Source organism: Bos indicus x Bos taurus, chromosome 3 (assembly GCF_003369695.1).
Source record: "Bos indicus x Bos taurus breed Angus x Brahman F1 hybrid chromosome 3, Bos_hybrid_MaternalHap_v2.0, whole genome shotgun sequence".
Taxonomy (NCBI): domain Eukaryota; kingdom Metazoa; phylum Chordata; class Mammalia; order Artiodactyla; family Bovidae; genus Bos; species Bos indicus x Bos taurus.
In genome coordinates, this window is record NC_040078.1 from 20011346 (window position 1) to 20029220 (window position 17875).

At 40.0% G+C, this 17875-nt stretch overlaps 1 protein-coding gene across 1 annotated transcript; it reads left to right on the plus strand.

The window, feature by feature from the left end:
- The first annotated feature begins 138 nt into the window (after positions 1-138).
- CTSK (cathepsin K) lies at positions 139-14850 on the plus strand. The gene is made up of 8 exons (XM_027534347.1): positions 139-1382; positions 3123-3243; positions 3713-3835; positions 3921-4076; positions 5799-6017; positions 10779-10944; positions 11217-11322; positions 13433-14850. Exons 1-8 carry the CDS (start codon positions 1369-1371, stop codon positions 13530-13532), a joined length of 1005 nt encoding a protein of 334 aa, XP_027390148.1. The 5' UTR covers positions 139-1368; the 3' UTR covers positions 13533-14850.
- Positions 14851-17875: the final 3025 nt, after the last annotated feature.

Genomic DNA, 17875 nt, shown 5'->3' on the forward strand with positions numbered 1-17875 from the left:
ACAAACACCCACAACCAGTTGAATCCATAACTTGTGCTTCAAATACACAAACATGAAGCACAGTGTGTCTGTAATTTCAGGAGTCAGAAATCATAGGGCTCTGATCAGTCAGCATTCCTGAGTTGTCCTCCTGATCCTGACTCACTTGGAGTAAAATCATGAGGGACGTCTGACCATGGGACGGAGGGTAGGGGATTGCCCAAGTCCTTGGGAGAGGGGGATAAATTGGGACTTGAGACCAATAGGGCACTTCTGGATTTAAAGGAATCAGGGATAGGGAAATTTAAACTATTTAGGTCTAGACATCGTTTCCCTCTAGGATAATGTGTTTCATTAAGAAATTAAACCCATGAGCATAAACCTGTTTTATTGAGGCTCTATGTATGTAACCCAGCTAGAAACAAGCTGGATACCATGTATTATTATTTTTGTTCCAAGGACCCTCTTTTCCTCTTCCCTCCACATATGTTTATGGAAGAAAATGTTTGGGGATGTGGTTTAGGGACTGAACTAGATTCTCATGATCTGTCACATGCCTGGATATTGAGGGAAGCATTTGGAGAAGCTCATATGACTGGCCCTGGATTGGGGATTTTAATAATTGAGACAGATAATGTTCATCAGGCTTTGGCAGTGAAGAAGTCACAAGTGAATTTGTCAGTGCTTATGGCATTGATTCAAGCGCTGTCATAACCAGGAGTACTGTTTCTGGTTACTTTAGAACTGGTTTCATATGGATTTTGGGGGCCTATCCTTCCTCAGCAAAATCATGTTAGTCTGGAAAAGCTATTACCCTGCCTGAAAGCAATGACAGCTTTTAGGCAACGGGTCTATAAAATACAAATGATTTTGGAGCCTGTGACTTCCCTAAGATACTTTTTTCTAGTTTTTTGTCTTCATTTCCTCACCCGTGATGTGAGGGTCAGACACAAATTTTAAAGCAAGTTTCAGAGTTGGAGAAATGAATAATAACAGGAAAAGGGCCAGAAAAGAGATAATCCCTTAGTGTAACACATAATATATGCTTGTCTATCCACCAAAGAGAAGGTAAGCCCCAACTTGGGTAATAATGTATTGAGGTCTTTTTTGTCTGTCTCAAAGGCAGGCAGCTATGTGAAACTAAATACCTAACTCTCCGCCCTGCCACACATGCTCCACATGCGCACAGAGGAACGATACAAATCTGCTGCCTCCTTCCCTCCTCCCTAATCCCCCTCTCAGCATTTCTGTCTCCACTGCCCTCCCCATCCAAATTTTCCAGCCAGCAGCCAGAGCTGACTTCCGCAATCCGGGTGGAATAAATCCAGCACCCCTAGTCATCCGGCCACATTATCCACACTTCTCTGCTGAGACGAGCCCAGAGAACAGATGCCCATCAACAGGTAACATTTTCAGCTTCCTGGATCCTTTAACCTCTCATTCCTGTCAGTTCTCCATTTTTAGGAATATTAGGAACGTAGTGACTTGTATATCAAAATGAACTTTATAGGCTTTCTGGAGGAAAACGGTGATGTCCTCTTTGGTTATTTCCTGGCTAAGTAAAATCTTCCTGGAAATCTTTAGGACTCCTTTTATGGTTTATATGTATGTATACGTGGTGGTTAGTGAAAGCAAAGAATATAAGGCCTTTACCCATCCCTCAAAGAGTGGCCTCAGGGTTTTTTTTTTTTTTTTTTGGTGGGGAGGCAAAGGTACTAAAAGGGTTAAGTTACTAGCAGGGAGGAGGAGAATGCAGAGGGGTGGTAGCTCAAGGTCTTCCTACTCTTGAGAATCTCAAAAGCTCTAACACTCCAGATACTATGTCCTGCTGGACATTTTTCCATTGTGCAAAGATTACACAAAAAATTGACAAGTTTAAAAATCATGCAAGCTGTACGACTTGCCGCCGACTAAACTTTTTCTTAAAATGGAGGACATGTGATTAGTAAGACACTACAAGATGTGAACGAAGCTAAACTTCTGAAAAGCTGTGCGACTACTGATCACACAACATTGCTTTTCTGTCTTACGTTCTTCTAACACACTTTGGTTCTGAGGCTTTTTTGTCCTGTGAGGCAGTCCCAGAGGTATTTGTGGGTTTTTTGGTCAGAAAAAGAAAAGCTTTCCTCCCACAGCAGCTGGTTGAGATTAGGACAGTTTCCTGCCTAAGAAAGGAGCAGGAAGAGAAAGGAGGAAGTGCATAAGAACACTGAGGGGATATCTCAGAGAGAATAGGAGATGCTGTCAACTTTTCCCTTGTTCCCTGCTGGCAAGATCAGGAGCAGAATCAGAATTTAGGCAAGGAACAGAAGAATACCTTGAAGAAATGATCAGGAAGGAAAGACTTAGCTCTCCTTTGTGTATTCTCCAATTCCATTTATCTTAACCCTATACCTGTCCATCTCCTCCAAGTCTGCTGGGGACAGTGGAGCAGACAGGTGTTGTTCCCATCCTGATTGTCCATTTTCTTTCCCATTTCTGGTTATCTGTCCAAGTTGTGTGTGTGTGTGTGTATGTGTGTGTGATCTCCCAGAATACTTGGGACCAGATGTATCAGCATCATATCCAAACCCAGACCCCCCTTCCCCTACCTATCATTTTATCATATGGAAATCACCCTCAGTCTTTGTCTGCCTTCCTCATAAAGCCTAGTTTTCCTCTGCCTCATGGTCCAGAGGAAGGGGCTCCTAACTTTGGGTTCAGGAACTCCCCAGAATTATTGTGTGTGTATTCATTTTTCTGGCAAGAGGAATTAATAGTGGGTTGCAATTTTTTATTAGCTTGTCATGTGAGTCTATGCTTCCCAAAGATTAAGAACCATCTGTCTGAGCATATGGTTCCAGCTGTTTCCTCATCCCAAGTCAGGTTAGGAACCTCTGGACAAACAGAAGAGTCTCCCCCAATTATGGCTTCCCAGGTGGTGGTAGTGGTAAAGAACCTGCTTGCCAATGCGAGAGGCATAAGAGACTTGAGTTCCATCCCTGAGTTAGGAAGATCCCATGGAGGAGGAAATGTCAACCCACTCCAGTGTTCTTGCCTAGAGAATCCATAGACAGAGTCTGGTGGGCTATAGTCCATAGGGTCGGCAAGAGTTGGACACGACTGGAACTACCACGCATGCCCCTAATTATCCTATTCTCCAGGATGTGGGGTCTCACGGTTCTACTGCTGCCTGTGGTGAGCTTTGCTCTATACCCTGAGGAGATACTGGACACCCAGTGGGAGCTATGGAAGAAGACCTACAGAAAGCAGTATAACAGCAAGGTGCCTGGGAACCTGGAGGAGAATCTGGGAGGGCTGGAACCCAAGACATCCAACCCTAGCTTCCAAATTCCCTTCTTCAAATTCAGTATTATAATAACAACCAAGCAAACCTGTCCCTGTTCGCTGTTAACATATACTCTCTATTCCTACTCCTCAAGTCATCCTCAATCAAGTCCTATCTTTTCTTTATAACTGTCTTATAGGTCTCTTTTGGGAAGCCTTCTCAAATAATGCTATTAATCCATAAGCAATTTTCCCCTATAAATAAGAGCTTTGAGTTTTTTTTATTTGTAGTTGTTTATATATTGATCTTTGCATGCTCTTAACAATGCCATGGTCAGTTCCCCAACTAGATGGTAAATCCTCTATGATTATAAATTTAATCTCTTCTGAAAACTTCCACAGTACTATGTAAGTAACTTTATACACAGGACACAGTCTATGCCAATACTAATTATGCTCTGTTTAGGGGGATGAGATCTCTCGGCGTTTAATTTGGGAAAAAAACCTGAAGCATATTTCCATCCATAATCTTGAGGCCTCACTTGGTGTCCATACATATGAACTGGCCATGAACCACTTGGGGGACATGGTGAGTTGAACCTCAGTTCCTGGTCTATCTGCCTGTTTTGTCTTGGTTCCCTGCTTATGCCTGGTCTCTTTCTTCTTTGTCCCAGACCAGTGAAGAAGTGGTTCAGAAGATGACTGGACTCAAAGTACCCGCTTCTCGTTCCCGCAGTAATGACACCCTCTATATCCCAGACTGGGAAGGCAGAGCCCCAGACTCTATTGATTATCGGAAGAAGGGATACGTTACTCCTGTCAAAAACCAGGTATCCTCCTTTCTGTTGGGTGTGGGTATGTAAGCTAGCATGATCTCTCCCTTTTTCTGCTTCTTTGTTCCTAAGGTATGAGGGCACCAGAAAGAGAGGGGAAAGAATTAAGTTACACCTCCCACTGCCAAGAGAATAAAGCCTGTTCTGTTGTTTAACTCATCATCTGTTTTTGTAGATTTAGGTTGTTTTTTTTTCTTTTTTCTTTTCTACAATAGTATTGCTATAAGCACCTGTGTGCATATATACAAATATTTATGCAAAATAAATCTTAAAATTGGAATCAGTAGGTCACAGAATCCTTTCCACAAAAGTTTTTACAATCTTACATTCTTACCAGCCTGAGAATGTAAGTTTTCCCACAGTCTTAACAATGCTGATTATATCTGCCAGATGAACACTTGATCTAACATTCATTCAACAACTACAGTTTTTGCAGAACCTACCAGGTATAGTGCTAGACAGTAGAGAGGACTAAGACCTAACTTGTGTTCTCAGGAAATCCCCAATCTTAAAAAATAGAACTAGCAGGAAAGAAAAAAATGTATCATCTAGCTGAACACACACCAATAATAATAGCTAGCACTGTTGGGGAGATTATTATTATTGCACATGATAATTCATCCTTTATATGAATTAACTTTTTAAATTCTCATAATCTCATTACATTATTATTATTCACAATTTATACATAAAGACAGTGTGGTACAGAGAAGTTTAGTAATTTACCCAAGGTCACTGATCTATTGTGTTACAAAGCCAGTACAGATGGTCCCTGACTTTTTTTTAGCAAGATAATAAATCCTTAATTATTCTTCTACATTGTTTTTACAGCAAGTATCTTATGCAGATATACACGATTAGTATCATTGTTTCCAACACAATGGTTATATTTTTATAAGTCTTCCACATTTCTATTCTCTATGCCCCCAAGACCTACCTTTAAAGAGTATTTCTTTTATCTGCAGTATTTCTTCATTTGTAAAAGTATTAAAGAACATGGAAAACTTTTCCTATCCTAGAGTAGTTCTCTGACTTTCTAATGGTTCACCTTATGATATTTTTGACTTCATGATGGTGTAAAAGTAATAGGCATTCTGTAGAAACTGTACTTCAAATTTTAAATTTTGATCTTTTCCCAGGCTAGCAATATGTAGTATGATACCTTCTCTTGATGTTAGGCTGTGGTAGCAGGCCATAGCTCCCAGCCAGGCACATGGTCCTGAGGGTGAACACAACTACAGCCATTCTGTTTTTCACTTTCAGTACAATTATAATTCAATAAATTCCATAAGATATTCAATATAATTATAATTCAGTAAATTACAGGAGATATTCAACACTAACAGCCTTTGTGTGAGATTATTTTGCCTGACTGTAGGCTAACGTAAGTGTTGTGAGTACATGTAAGTCAGGCTGGGCTAAGTGGTGACATTCAGTAAGTTAGGGGTATTGCATTTTCACCTTACTGTTTTTCAATTCATGATGGATTCATTGATTTATTGAAGTGCTGTACTCTGCTTTACTACAACAGTTATTAATAGCAACAATAGCAATAGAACACTGCAACAAAGGTTAAGTGAAGGGAAATAGGAATACTTCATAGCAAAGGGGATGGGTGCTGGAATTTATAAAATGTATGAAATTTTATCGGGCAGGTAGAAGAGAGAAACAGAAAGTGTGAACAGCAATTACTAATGATTTCTCTGTTATGCCTCTCAGGGTCAGTGTGGTTCCTGTTGGGCTTTTAGCTCTGTGGGTGCCCTGGAGGGCCAACTCAAGAAGAAAACCGGCAAACTCTTAAATCTGAGTCCTCAGAACCTGGTGGACTGTGTGTCTGAGAATGATGGCTGTGGAGGGGGCTATATGACCAATGCCTTCCAGTATGTGCAGAAGAACCGAGGCATTGACTCTGAAGATGCCTACCCATATGTTGGACAGGTGAGACTGTCCCACATAGCCATATAGTTCTGTAATGGCTTCTCCTTCTCCAGCATGACACTTTGTTCTGGAAACAGTTCCAGAAATCTTGTTTTCTGTTACCCTATCCAGCTTTCTTGATGAAATGATTTCCCACAAAAGGTGAAGAAGATTCCCATAGTTGGGGAGAATTTGTGTGTGTGTTTTAAAATTAATTAATTTGTTGCTTGACGTGGTCTTTCTCTAGTTGTGGTGAGTGAGGCCTACTCTCTAGTTGGTGGCTTCTCATTGTGGTTGCTTCTTATTGCAAAACTTAGGCTCTAAGATATGTGGGCTCAGTAGTTGTGGAGCACAGGTTTTAGTTGCCCCACAGCATGTGGGATTTTCCCAAATCAGGAATCGAACATGTGTCTCCTGCATTGGTAAGTAGATTCTTACCCAGTGGACCACCAGGGAAGTCCAGTCTGGGAAAATTTGGGGAGCTTAGGCTACCATGGCTCCTAGCTGTCTCTCTGCCCTGGAGAAAGACAGGCTATCCCATAGATCTCTGAGTAGGTCTCTATAACTCTCTATTCAACTCTTCCACTCCCATCAGAAATCTCTAAGCCCACCATACTAATTTCATGAATCATGTGGCTTTATTTTGTATGATCTCAATGTGGATTTGGGGAACATTTAAGCAAATTATGTAAGTTAACATGTTAGCATGTTTAAAATGAGAGAAAAAAGCAAGTTGCTTCATATTGCAATTTTAGAGATGAACTCACTTCCTCCCATAAGGTCCTTTAGTAATAGGAAGATCTTTCTTATCTAAAAGGAAGAAGATCTGAAGACATTTTTATATACATGGAGTTGATAGGTAATATGGGGCCTTTGCAGCAGGAGCCTTTAAAGTAGGGATTGCAAGTCTGAGTAATACAAATGATGGCTACCGTGTGCTAAGCCGTGTACTTAGTGCATGTTCTCATTTAATCCTTATAAAAGCCCTGTCAGTCAGTCAGTCAGTCCAGTCGCTCAGTCATGTCCGACTCTTTGCGACCCCATAAATCGCAGCACGCCAGGCCTCCCTGTCCATCACCAACTCCCGGAGTTCACTCAGATTCACGTCCATCGAGTCAGTGATGCCATCCAGCCATCTCATCCTCTGTCGTCCCCTTCTCCTCCTGCCCCCAATCCCTCCCAGCATCAGAGTCTTTTCCAATGAGTCAACTCTTCGCATGAGGTGGCCAAAGTACTGGAGTTTCAGCTTCAGCATCATTCCTTCCAAAGAAATCCCAGGGCTGATCTCCTTCAGAACGGACTGGTTGGATCTCCTTGCAGTCCAAGAGACTCTCAAGAGTCTTTTCCAACACCACAGTTCAAAAGCATCAATAGGTGAGGACATAGAAGGACATAGACACTTAAGGAGATAAAATGGCATATTCAAATTCATGCCTCTAGTTATGTAACAAAGCCAAGATCTACCCATCAGATCTGTTTATCTGCTGCAAATATCCCCAGTCTTGTCTTCTATTCACACATTCAAGAATTTCTTTACTAGAATATAATATCTAGGAACAGAATTATCTGAGTCTTTGGATCTGTGCATCTTCAACCATACTAGATGATGTCAAATTTTTTACCAAGGTATTTGAAAAATTTATATTCCCATCTGCATAGTATAAGAAATCCTGTTGGTTCACAGCTTCGTCAATATCCGCATTTCTTTATGAATTGACTGCTTATATCTTTTGTGTGTGATTGTGTGTGTGCTCAGTCGTGTCTGTCTCTTAGCAACCCTGTAGACTGTAGCTCACCAGGCTCCTCTATCCATGGAATTTTACAGGCAAGAATACTGGAGCAGGTTGCCATTTCCTACTCCAGGGGATCTTCCCAACCCAGAGATTGAACCCGTGTCTCTTGGGTTTCCTGCACTGGCAGGTGGATTCTTTACCACTGTGCTACCATGGAAGCATTTATATCGTTTGCCCATTTTTAATTAGATTTTATTCTTTTTCTTACTAATATTTCAAAAATGTAAAAAGATATTTGGATACTAATACTATGTGTATTGGGCTTCCCTGGTGGCCCAGTGGTAAAGAATCTGCCTGCCAATGCAGGAGATGTGGATTCAGTCCCTGGGTCAGGAAGATCACCTGGACAAGAAAATGGCAACCCACTTCAGTATTCTTGCCTGGGAAATCCCATGGACAGAGGAGCCTGGCAGACTACAGTCCATGGGATTGCAAAAGAGTCGGACATGACTTTGCGACTAAACAACAACTATAACTATGTGTTAACTATGTGTTTTCTTTTCTTTCTGTTTATGATGTCTTTCAATCCAGAAAATTTCTTAATTTTAGAAAAATTATTTTTTTCCTTTGCAATTTGAGCCTTTAAAAAGCCAATAACAGTGAGTTTTATTTATTTATATTTAGTCATCTGAAATGATATCTGATGCAATAAAATGCTCATTAATATAAATGACTGAACAGATTCATTTCACTGGATACTCAACAATCTACATAGTAAAGTCACTTCAACACATCCTCATGAAATTTCATGCCATTATTATTTCATGTTGTTTTTTTTTTTTTTTTTAGTTGTCAGGTATACATATCAGGAAAGTTGGAGGTTGTATGTGGAAAGATTTTTCTTTAATCTGTATACAGTTTTCATAGGGCTGCTAGTGTAAGGTGCAGCATACTAAAGCTGCCCTAACAGATTAGCTTTTTAATTCTGAATACATCAGGCCATTAGTGACATAACCCAAATGTGACAAAATATTGTTTTAAATTGTTAAATATTTTTTGACAACTTTTTGTTGTCACTTGATATCAAAAAAATTAAATCCTAATAGTATATACAAAAAAACAGATTCATGGTTATAACTTTTTTTTCCATGTTGCTTTATCCAGGCAGCCAATTTAAAGGTTTGTCTAACTATATTAAAAAAATAAATATTATTAGAACTAGTGTTGATCACTTATCCATTGACAGCTTACATCATTTATTCAGTACTGTATTAACCAGTTTGTTGAGGGATAGTTTAATAACTCAGAAACTCTGAATAAAAATTATATAACATTTGAATCCCTGTTTTGAAATAGAAGGAACAATTGACTTACAATTTTTGTTCCTTTATCCCCTCAAATGATCTCTTCAGCATTTTAGAGGAATATGTAATAATTTTGGTTTTATAATCAGTCAAAATGAAGAGTTAGCCATTATAAGACATGTGTTCCATTTTTAATATTCTGAATCTTGGACAACTGTTCTCATTATTTTTATTGTATAAAACTGAAAGAACTTCTTATATGAACATGTAAATGAATGGAAAGAGGTTGTGAAAAAACAAAGCTTAGAAAAGAAGGCAGCAGGCAGATAATACAGTAATTTAGGTTCATTCCAGCCACAATACAAGTTATTTTTACTTTAAAATATCATTACATGGTATCCTTCCAAATCCATCCCCTAGATATTTTATTGTACTTGTATATCTATGCAATTTTTGGTACTAGGAGGCACCAAGGGTTTGGATTATATGGCAAAGGAATCTAGAGAAATTATTAATACAGGACGTTACTATAATCTTAGACTATCATGTCAAATGCTACCATTATTGTTAGTGTTTAAATAATTTTTTAAAGTATTTATTTATTTATTTTTGGCTGGATCAGGTCTTGGTTGCTATGCAGAGGCTTTCTCTAGTTGTGTCGAGCAGGAGCTAATCTTTGTTTCAGCATGCAGGCTTCTCATTCCAGTGACTTCTCTTGTTGCAGAGCACGGTCTCTAGGCATGCAGGCTTCAGTAGTTTTGACACACAGGCTTAATTGTTCCATGGCATAAGGGATCTTCCCAGAGCAGGGATCGAGCCATGTCCCCTGTATTGGCAGGTGAATTCTTAACCACTGGACCAGCAGGGAAGCCCTATGTAATGTATTCTTGTAGATGCAGCGTTAGGGTTTTTGAGGGGTAGCCTCTGGGAAAATGAACTGCCAAAAAGAATACACCACTTTGAGGTGGGTTGCCATTAGATTCCATGATTCTGGCTTGACAGTGAAACACATCATTGTTAACTAGACCTGCAAAACATAATGTTGGAAATTCACAGGCTAAATTACTGAGTTCTTTATTAATTTGTTTTAGTGTCCTGTTATGTGATTTTACCTCTCTCTCTCATGAGGGCACAAGGTCAGCCAGAACGCTGCCTGATACAGGTGCATGGGGCCAAGGTCTTCTGTCTAGCTGGGGCTGGACCTCCTCTCAACGCAGGAGCTGCTGCCTCCTTGCCTACTGAGGATCACACATACTGCATTGCTGGAGTTGATTTGTGGGTTTTTGTTTTTTTTTAAAATCTGATTTCAGAAATCTTTCTCTGAGGTAATAAAAATATTCTTTTTTTAAAGTTTTACAGTGTTTTCTTTCACATTTATGTTTTAAAACCACCTGGAGCTGATTTTTGTGCATGGTACAAGGTATACAATTTTCATGTTCTTTTTAAAATTTTTAATTTAATTTTAATTGGAGAATAATTGCTTCACAACATTGCATTGTTTTCTGCCATATATCAGCATGAATTACCAGCAGGTATACGTATGTCCCCTCCCTCTTGAACCTCCCTCCCACCTCCCACCCCATATTCTTTTCTTACAGTTTCTAAAATGGTGAGGAGAGAACAGACCCTTGGTGGAGACTCAAGTCTGCTGCCGTGCACTGATGTCACCCAAAACTTTAACAGACTTTCTCACCAGTTAACTGCCTTTGCTTGGTCCTAGTCCTATTTTAACCTTGTTTTTCCAGGATGAAAATTGTATGTACAATCCAACAGGCAAGGCAGCTAAGTGCAGAGGATATAGAGAGATCCCCGAAGGAAATGAAAAAGCCCTGAAGAGGGCAGTAGCCCGAGTGGGACCCATCTCTGTGGCCATTGATGCAAGCCTGACCTCCTTCCAGTTTTACAGAAAAGGTAAGGTGCTCTTCCTATAGAGCACAATCAACCTTCTCTCCTGATGTGGACTGGGCAGCTTCCCCAAGGGTACCAGGCATTTTCAGTACTTGTTTCCATAATCAGACTGAGTCCACCAGATAGAAACAGCTCCCACAGCACAGACCATCTCTTTTGTAAGTCCTCTTACAAAAGACTGGGACAGGATTCTACAGAGGGTCTCCTAGTGTGGGAGACCCCACAGGGCAACCCTTGGATTGCAGAAAGCTTCACCTTGATAATTTGTTTCCTAGGTGTGTATTACGATGAAAACTGCAATAGCGATAATCTCAACCACGCGGTTTTGGCAGTGGGATATGGGATCCAGAAGGGGAACAAGCACTGGATAATTAAAAACAGGTAATTATGGGAACCCTGTATTTGTCACCCCCTCACTCTCTTAACACTCAACCTCAACTTCCCAATATTCCTTTTTTTCCCTCAAAGAAAATTTTCTCACATGTTTCAATTCTACCTTCCCAATCTGAGGCTATTTATTCTAACATAATGGCCAGACAAGAGTACTAAAGGTATGTGTTGGACAGCTAATCTGTGTTCAAGGTACTTAGTCACGTACACAAACATGTGAGCAGATGTCTGTCTTCAGTGATCTCACAGCCCCTAAAAAAGACAGACCTAGCTAATGTGAGAACATAAAGGAGCACCAGGAGCCAGCGGGAGCTGTGGAATTACATGTATTTTTTCTTTTTTCTCTAATGTGATTGGTTTTTTAGGGAGGTTTCCATCATGAGTCTGATGGTAAGCATTAGGGAACAATATAAACAATGTAAAAGTTTAATATCCCCTTGTGTAGCTTTTTGCTCTTAGGATAGACATATATCAGAGTTGGGCAGAGATTTTGAAGTCTGTGAAGATAAATGCGTTTCAGAAAGTAGATATGAGCACCAAAAACAAAATTAGTATTTCCTTCTCTATTATTGGGAACAAATAAAACTATAGGGCCCATTGGCTCCCTATTTCTCTTTAGCTCCTTATGACTTTATGGATGGGGTGCAGATTTATAGGAATTATTCTTTTCCTTTCCTCATTGATCAATACCAGCCTGGCAGTAGCACTGATTAAACTTTCTGTCCTTGATGCTCTCCAGAGGAACAGGCATCCTAGACTCTGGGGAGTTCTCAAGTTCGGTATGCTGCCTGGAGGGCTGGCAGGATGGAATGTGAGGCTGGGAATAACTTTTTAAATCACAGTCTGAACTAAGGGTGAGCCTGTGCACCTTCCTAAGAGTGTATTCCTTCTCCCACAGCTTCTGTCTTGTGTTCTTCCTTTCTCCTTTCTCAGCCCAGGCACTTACCCTGTCCTTTCTTTTCGATCAAGTGGTAAGTTCTATATCCAAGAGAGCTAGGAAGAATAAAGGACATGCCCAGGCAGGATCAGGGTCATTGGGAACCCCTGGATAAGGGAACAGGGGTGGGGTAAATTGCTTAAGTAAATGTACCAGGTGATAGGTGAATTTTCTGGTTGGGAAAAAAAGGACAGTAAACTTATGAAAATAATTTAGGAAGATATATGGACCAATCTCTCCCCATTCCCCTGTCTTTGTGTCTGCCTCTGTCTTTATCTGTATCTAATCTTCCAAGCTTTCCACTTGTCTCCTTAGCAGTCTCATCTGTTCTTATGGCTTCATTCATCTCTCCTATGATTGTTGTTCAGGTGCTCAGTTTGTCTGACTCTTTGTGAGCCCATGGACTGCAGCACACCAGACTTCCCTGTCCTTCACTATCTCCTGGAGTTTGCACAAACTCATGTCCATTGAGTCGATGATACCATCTAACCATCTCATCCTCTGTCGCCACCTCTTCTGTGGGTTCACTCCCAAACCAAAATCACCAGCTTCAGCCTCTCTTGCCTCTTTCTTATGCTCTAGACTCATGTTTTCAAGATAATTCATCATAAAACTCAAGTTGAATGACTTCACTCTCCTAATCAGAAAACTTCAGTGTCTCCTCCACTATCATGGGCCAGAGAGTCAAAATCTTTAGCTTGGCCAGAAAGATTCCCTTAACCTAATCTCCCACTATACCCTGTCAGGCACCCTGTTCTTCAGATATATGATTTTTTTTTGGAGTATACTTGATCCACGATTCTGTGATAGCTCTGGGTGTATGGCAGTTAGCTACATGATCTTAACACATATCCCATGCTTTCCTGCCTCTATTACTCATTTCACTCTCACCCGCTGGCTTCCCGTTTCCACAGATCCAAATTCTATCAGCCTTTGGGCTCAGCTCAAATGCCACCTCTTTAGTTAAGCCCTTTTTTATCCCCTTGAGCAGAAGTAATCTCTCTTGTAACACTATGCCTTCTCTCCATTTCTTGACTTTAAAGTCTTTAAAGCTAAAACTGATTTATTTATTTTGGTAAACCATCAAAACCTAGCACAATACTCAGTAAATGTTTTATTGAATAAACTGAGGGTACTAAGTATTTTCCTTGCTTGATCCTACAGCTGGGGAGAAAACTGGGGAAACAAAGGCTATATCCTCATGGCCCGGAATAAGAACAACGCTTGTGGCATTGCCAACCTGGCCAGCTTCCCCAAGATGTGACTTCCACCAGCCAACCCCGTCCTGCTCTTCCATTCCTTCCACAATGGTGCAACATGCTTATGTACCTTGAAGGAAACTGGCGTGCCTTTCTTGACACAGATGTGGTGACACAGAGATGGTCCGTTCAGTCTCCCTGTTTGTGCTTCAAGTGACACTCCTACTGCTTTCTTCCCTTCACCCAAGGTCTTTATTTTTTCAGTGTTGCCACAGTAGAATTTCCCTAATAGGCATGTACTCTTAGGCTAAGAGATGTGACCAACATCTGCCCTGACTGTGTTGTTCTGAGGCCAATGCTGTAGAGAGGCTAGAGACCCTCAGAGAGGCTGGATTCTCATTCACAGGGACTAGTTAGCTTTAACCACTTGAGAGGACTAAGGTGACCTGACTTCTCAGTCTCCATGTTTACCTCTCTATCTTCCAGGTAGAAATTCCACCCCATTAATATATCTATCCACAATCTTTGGTACAAGTTTACATGATACAACAAATGTGTTTTCTTTTTCCTTCTTTGCATTTTTAAAGTAAACTGTGTTTATCGCTTATCTATAATTTAATAAATAGCTGTTTAGTAAACATTCATTTTGTGTCAGATATTGGACGAGGTGCTGGAGACAAAAAAATGAACAAAACATATTCCTTATATATGATGTGTTCACAGTTTGGAGATTCTGTTGCATAAACAATTCATCCTAATTCATTTGTTTGTTTATTCCTTTGTTTATTATTATTCATTTATTTGTTTATTCCTTCCACTAACATTTTTTAGTGCTTACTTGGTATTAAGAATTGTATCAAGTTTCAGGGATTAAATGGATATAAAAAGATTTCAATATTTAATTCTATCTGTATGGAGACCAGATTAAGTGACACATGAACCTAGGTCTTGAAAAATATCTGTGGTTTGAGAACCTAAACTTTTGCTTTTACCAAAAGAGGAAATTGAAACTCTTTATAATAATTCCTAAGCAGTATCAATTTTAAAAGAGCTTAGCTGGCTAATAGTAAATCAGCACAATGAGCTTTTGCCATTTTTCACAAAATGTTTTTTGAGCATCTATTACTACTACTAGAAAGAGTTCACATTTATTGAACACTGACCATGTGTCAGGCACTACTTTATTTCATGCTGTGCAAAAACCATTTATTTTTTGTGTCAATATTAATTACCATGTCATTTGCAATGTATTCAAAGCTACCAGGATAAAACAAATTAGTAAGATGTGGCCCTGACTTCTGTGAAAGTTAAAGACTAGTGACAGACATAAAAACAACTAATAATATCAACCATAATTAAATAAATATGAACTATGGAAGCTCAGGATTGAGTCATTCATTCTTAAAATATTTTAGATGCAGTTTCATTGAAAACAAAGCTTTGAAATATCTGAATGTGCAGAGAAGACTGGGGATTGAAGGGGATGAGGGAATGGAGAGATTGGGCGTGATGTGAAGAGTTGGATGAGGTGAGGCTGACGGTTCTGGGTGAACAAAGCACCAGGAGAAAAGTATGTATGTGAATGATAAGGGCTGCAGTGGCTGCAAGTATGGGGTGCAAACACATATACACGGTAGAGCCGAGGAGAGAAAGTAGTTTGGAGGTGAGTCCAAGAAGGCCTTGAAAGCATTTGGTGTCCCAAGAAGTTCATACTTTATTCTAGAAACATTCAGGCATTTAATTGGCATCAAATATTTTTGAGTAGGAGAAGGACTGGAGAAGGAAATGGCAACCCACTCCAGTGTTCTTGCCTGGAGAATCCCAGGGACGGTGGAGCCTGATGGGCTGCCGTCTATGAAGTGACTTAGCGGCAGCAGCAGCAGCAGCAGGAGAAGGACACAATCAGATTTTTTTTTTAATGTTAGCAGTGTTCCTCTGGCAGTGCTATAAAGAACAAATAACAGATGAGGAACAAAATGGAGATGCAAGAAAATGGAAAGTCAACATTTAGGAGACTCTGCACATACTCTAGGGCTTCCCAGGTGGCACAGTGGTAAAGAATCCACCTGCCAGTGCAGGAGACATAAGAGATGCTGGTTTGATCCCTGGGTCAGGAAGATTCCCTGGAGTGGGAAATAGCAACCCACTCCAGTATTTTTGCCTGGAAAATTCCATGGTCAGAGGGACCTGATGGCTACAGTCCTTGGGGTAGCAAAGAGTCGGAGATGACTGAGCACACACACACATACTCTGCTGCTAAGTTGCTTCAGTCGTGTCTAACTCTGTGCGACCCCAGAGACGGCAGCCCACCAAGGCTCCCCCGTCCCTGGGATTCTCCAGGCAAGAACACTGGAGTGGGTTGCCATTTCCTTCTCCAATGCATGAAAGTGAAAGTGAAGTTGCTCAGTTGTGTCCGACTCCTCTCGACCCCATGAACTGCAGCCTACCAGGCTCCTCTGTCCATGGGATTTTCCAGACAAGAGTACTGGAGTGGGGTGCCATTGCCTTCTCTGCATACATACTCTATTTCTTCTCAAAAAAGAATATTTAATGGAAGCATAACTCCTACTCCTGAACTTTTCTGAAGCACAGGTATTAATTTAGCAGATTGGGAATGTAAAACGGCATTCAGACCCCAAGAATAGTATATTGAAATGTGTAGGCATGAGTGAGCACATGCAGTAATCTGCAGGTAGTCTCTGTGATGTTTGTAAAGACAAGCTTGAGAGAGGTCTGACTCCTCACTCTATGCAAACCTACACACTTCTAGTATTTTGATTTTTTTTTTCTTTCTGCCTGAAGAACATCCCTTAAAATTTCCTTTTGTATGGCTATGTGAGCAAAGATTTATTTTATTCCTATATGTATTTGGGTTTATTTCTAGATTTTCTATTCTGATACCTTAATATGTATATCTGTACTTAACTGGTTTCATACATTTAATAATGTTTTAATATCTAGTCACATTAGTCTTCCCCTTATTACTCTCCTTTTCTAGATTTTTTTTCCTGAAAAGTCTTGTTTTCTATTTTTTCCATGTGATCTTTAGAATTAGCTTGCCATGTTGTCTAAAATTCTGGTATTTTTATTTGGATGACATTAAATTTATATCTTTAATTAGGGAAAACTGACTTCTTTATAGTATTGAATCTTCCTATCTAAGAGTAAGAGGTGCCTTTATATTTTGTCAAATGTTCTTTTGTGCCCTTCTTACAGATATTACCCATTTCTTGCTAACCTCTTTTCTAGTGAGTTTACCTTTTATTATTATTTTGCACTTTAAATGTGATCTTTTCCAATATAATTTCTGATTGGATGTATATTTGAAAGCTGTTGATTTCTCTTATATTAGTTTTTGTACTCAGCTACCTTACTTTAAGTAGACTTGTGGAGCCACCATTTCACATTCCTACCTGAGTGCTGAGTGTTCACTTTTTCACTTCCTCATCCTCTCTGTATTGTCTGATGCCAGCTGTCCTGGTGGGCGTGAGGTGGGTCTCAGTGTGGATTTGGTCTGAGTTGCCTTGGTGACTGATGCTGTTGAGTATCTTTGCATGGGCTAAAGAGCCACTCAAATGTCTTTCTTGGTGAACTTACAAACTTTTGCCCATTTTTAATTGGGTTGTCTTTTATTTAGTCCAAAGAATTCTTTATATATTTTGCATACAACTCCTTTATCAGATGTATGATTTTCAGATATTTTTTCCCAGTCTGCAAATTTTCTTTCCATTTTTAAATTTTTTAGGCCATGCTGTGTGGCGTATGGGATTTGGGATCTTAGTTCCCCAACCAGGGGTCAAACCCGTGCCCCCTGCATTGGGAGTCTTAACCACTGGACCACCATGGAAGTCCCTTCTTTTCAATTTCTTAAGAGAGTCTTTTGAAATGCAAAGATTTTTATTGCTGATAAAATGCAGTTTAGCAGTTTTCCCGTGTATAGACTGTGCTTTTGGTGTCACGTAACCTTCAGCAAATTAGGAATAGGGGGAAACACATTCAATTTGATAAAGAACATCCACAAAATACTTACAGGTAACATTATACTTTGGAAAAGGGAATGGCAACCTACTCCGGTATTCTTGCCTGGAGAATCCCATGAACAGAGGAGCCTGGTGGGCTACAATCCCATGGGGTTGCAAAGAGTAAGACACGACTGAGCGACTAATACAACAACCACCACCTTACCTTGAATTCTTTTTTGGTTTGTACTTTTTGCGGTTGATTCTTTTGATTTTGGGGAGAGGTTTTTGAGTATGTGAGCATATCATCCACAGAAGTCAGTATTACTGTTTTCTTTTTGATTTTTACCTCTAATTTCTTTTTTGTCTGTTTATATTAGATAGTATCTCCAAAATGATGCTGAGCAATAGAATTGATAGGTCTCAACTTAGCACGTGATTATTTTTAT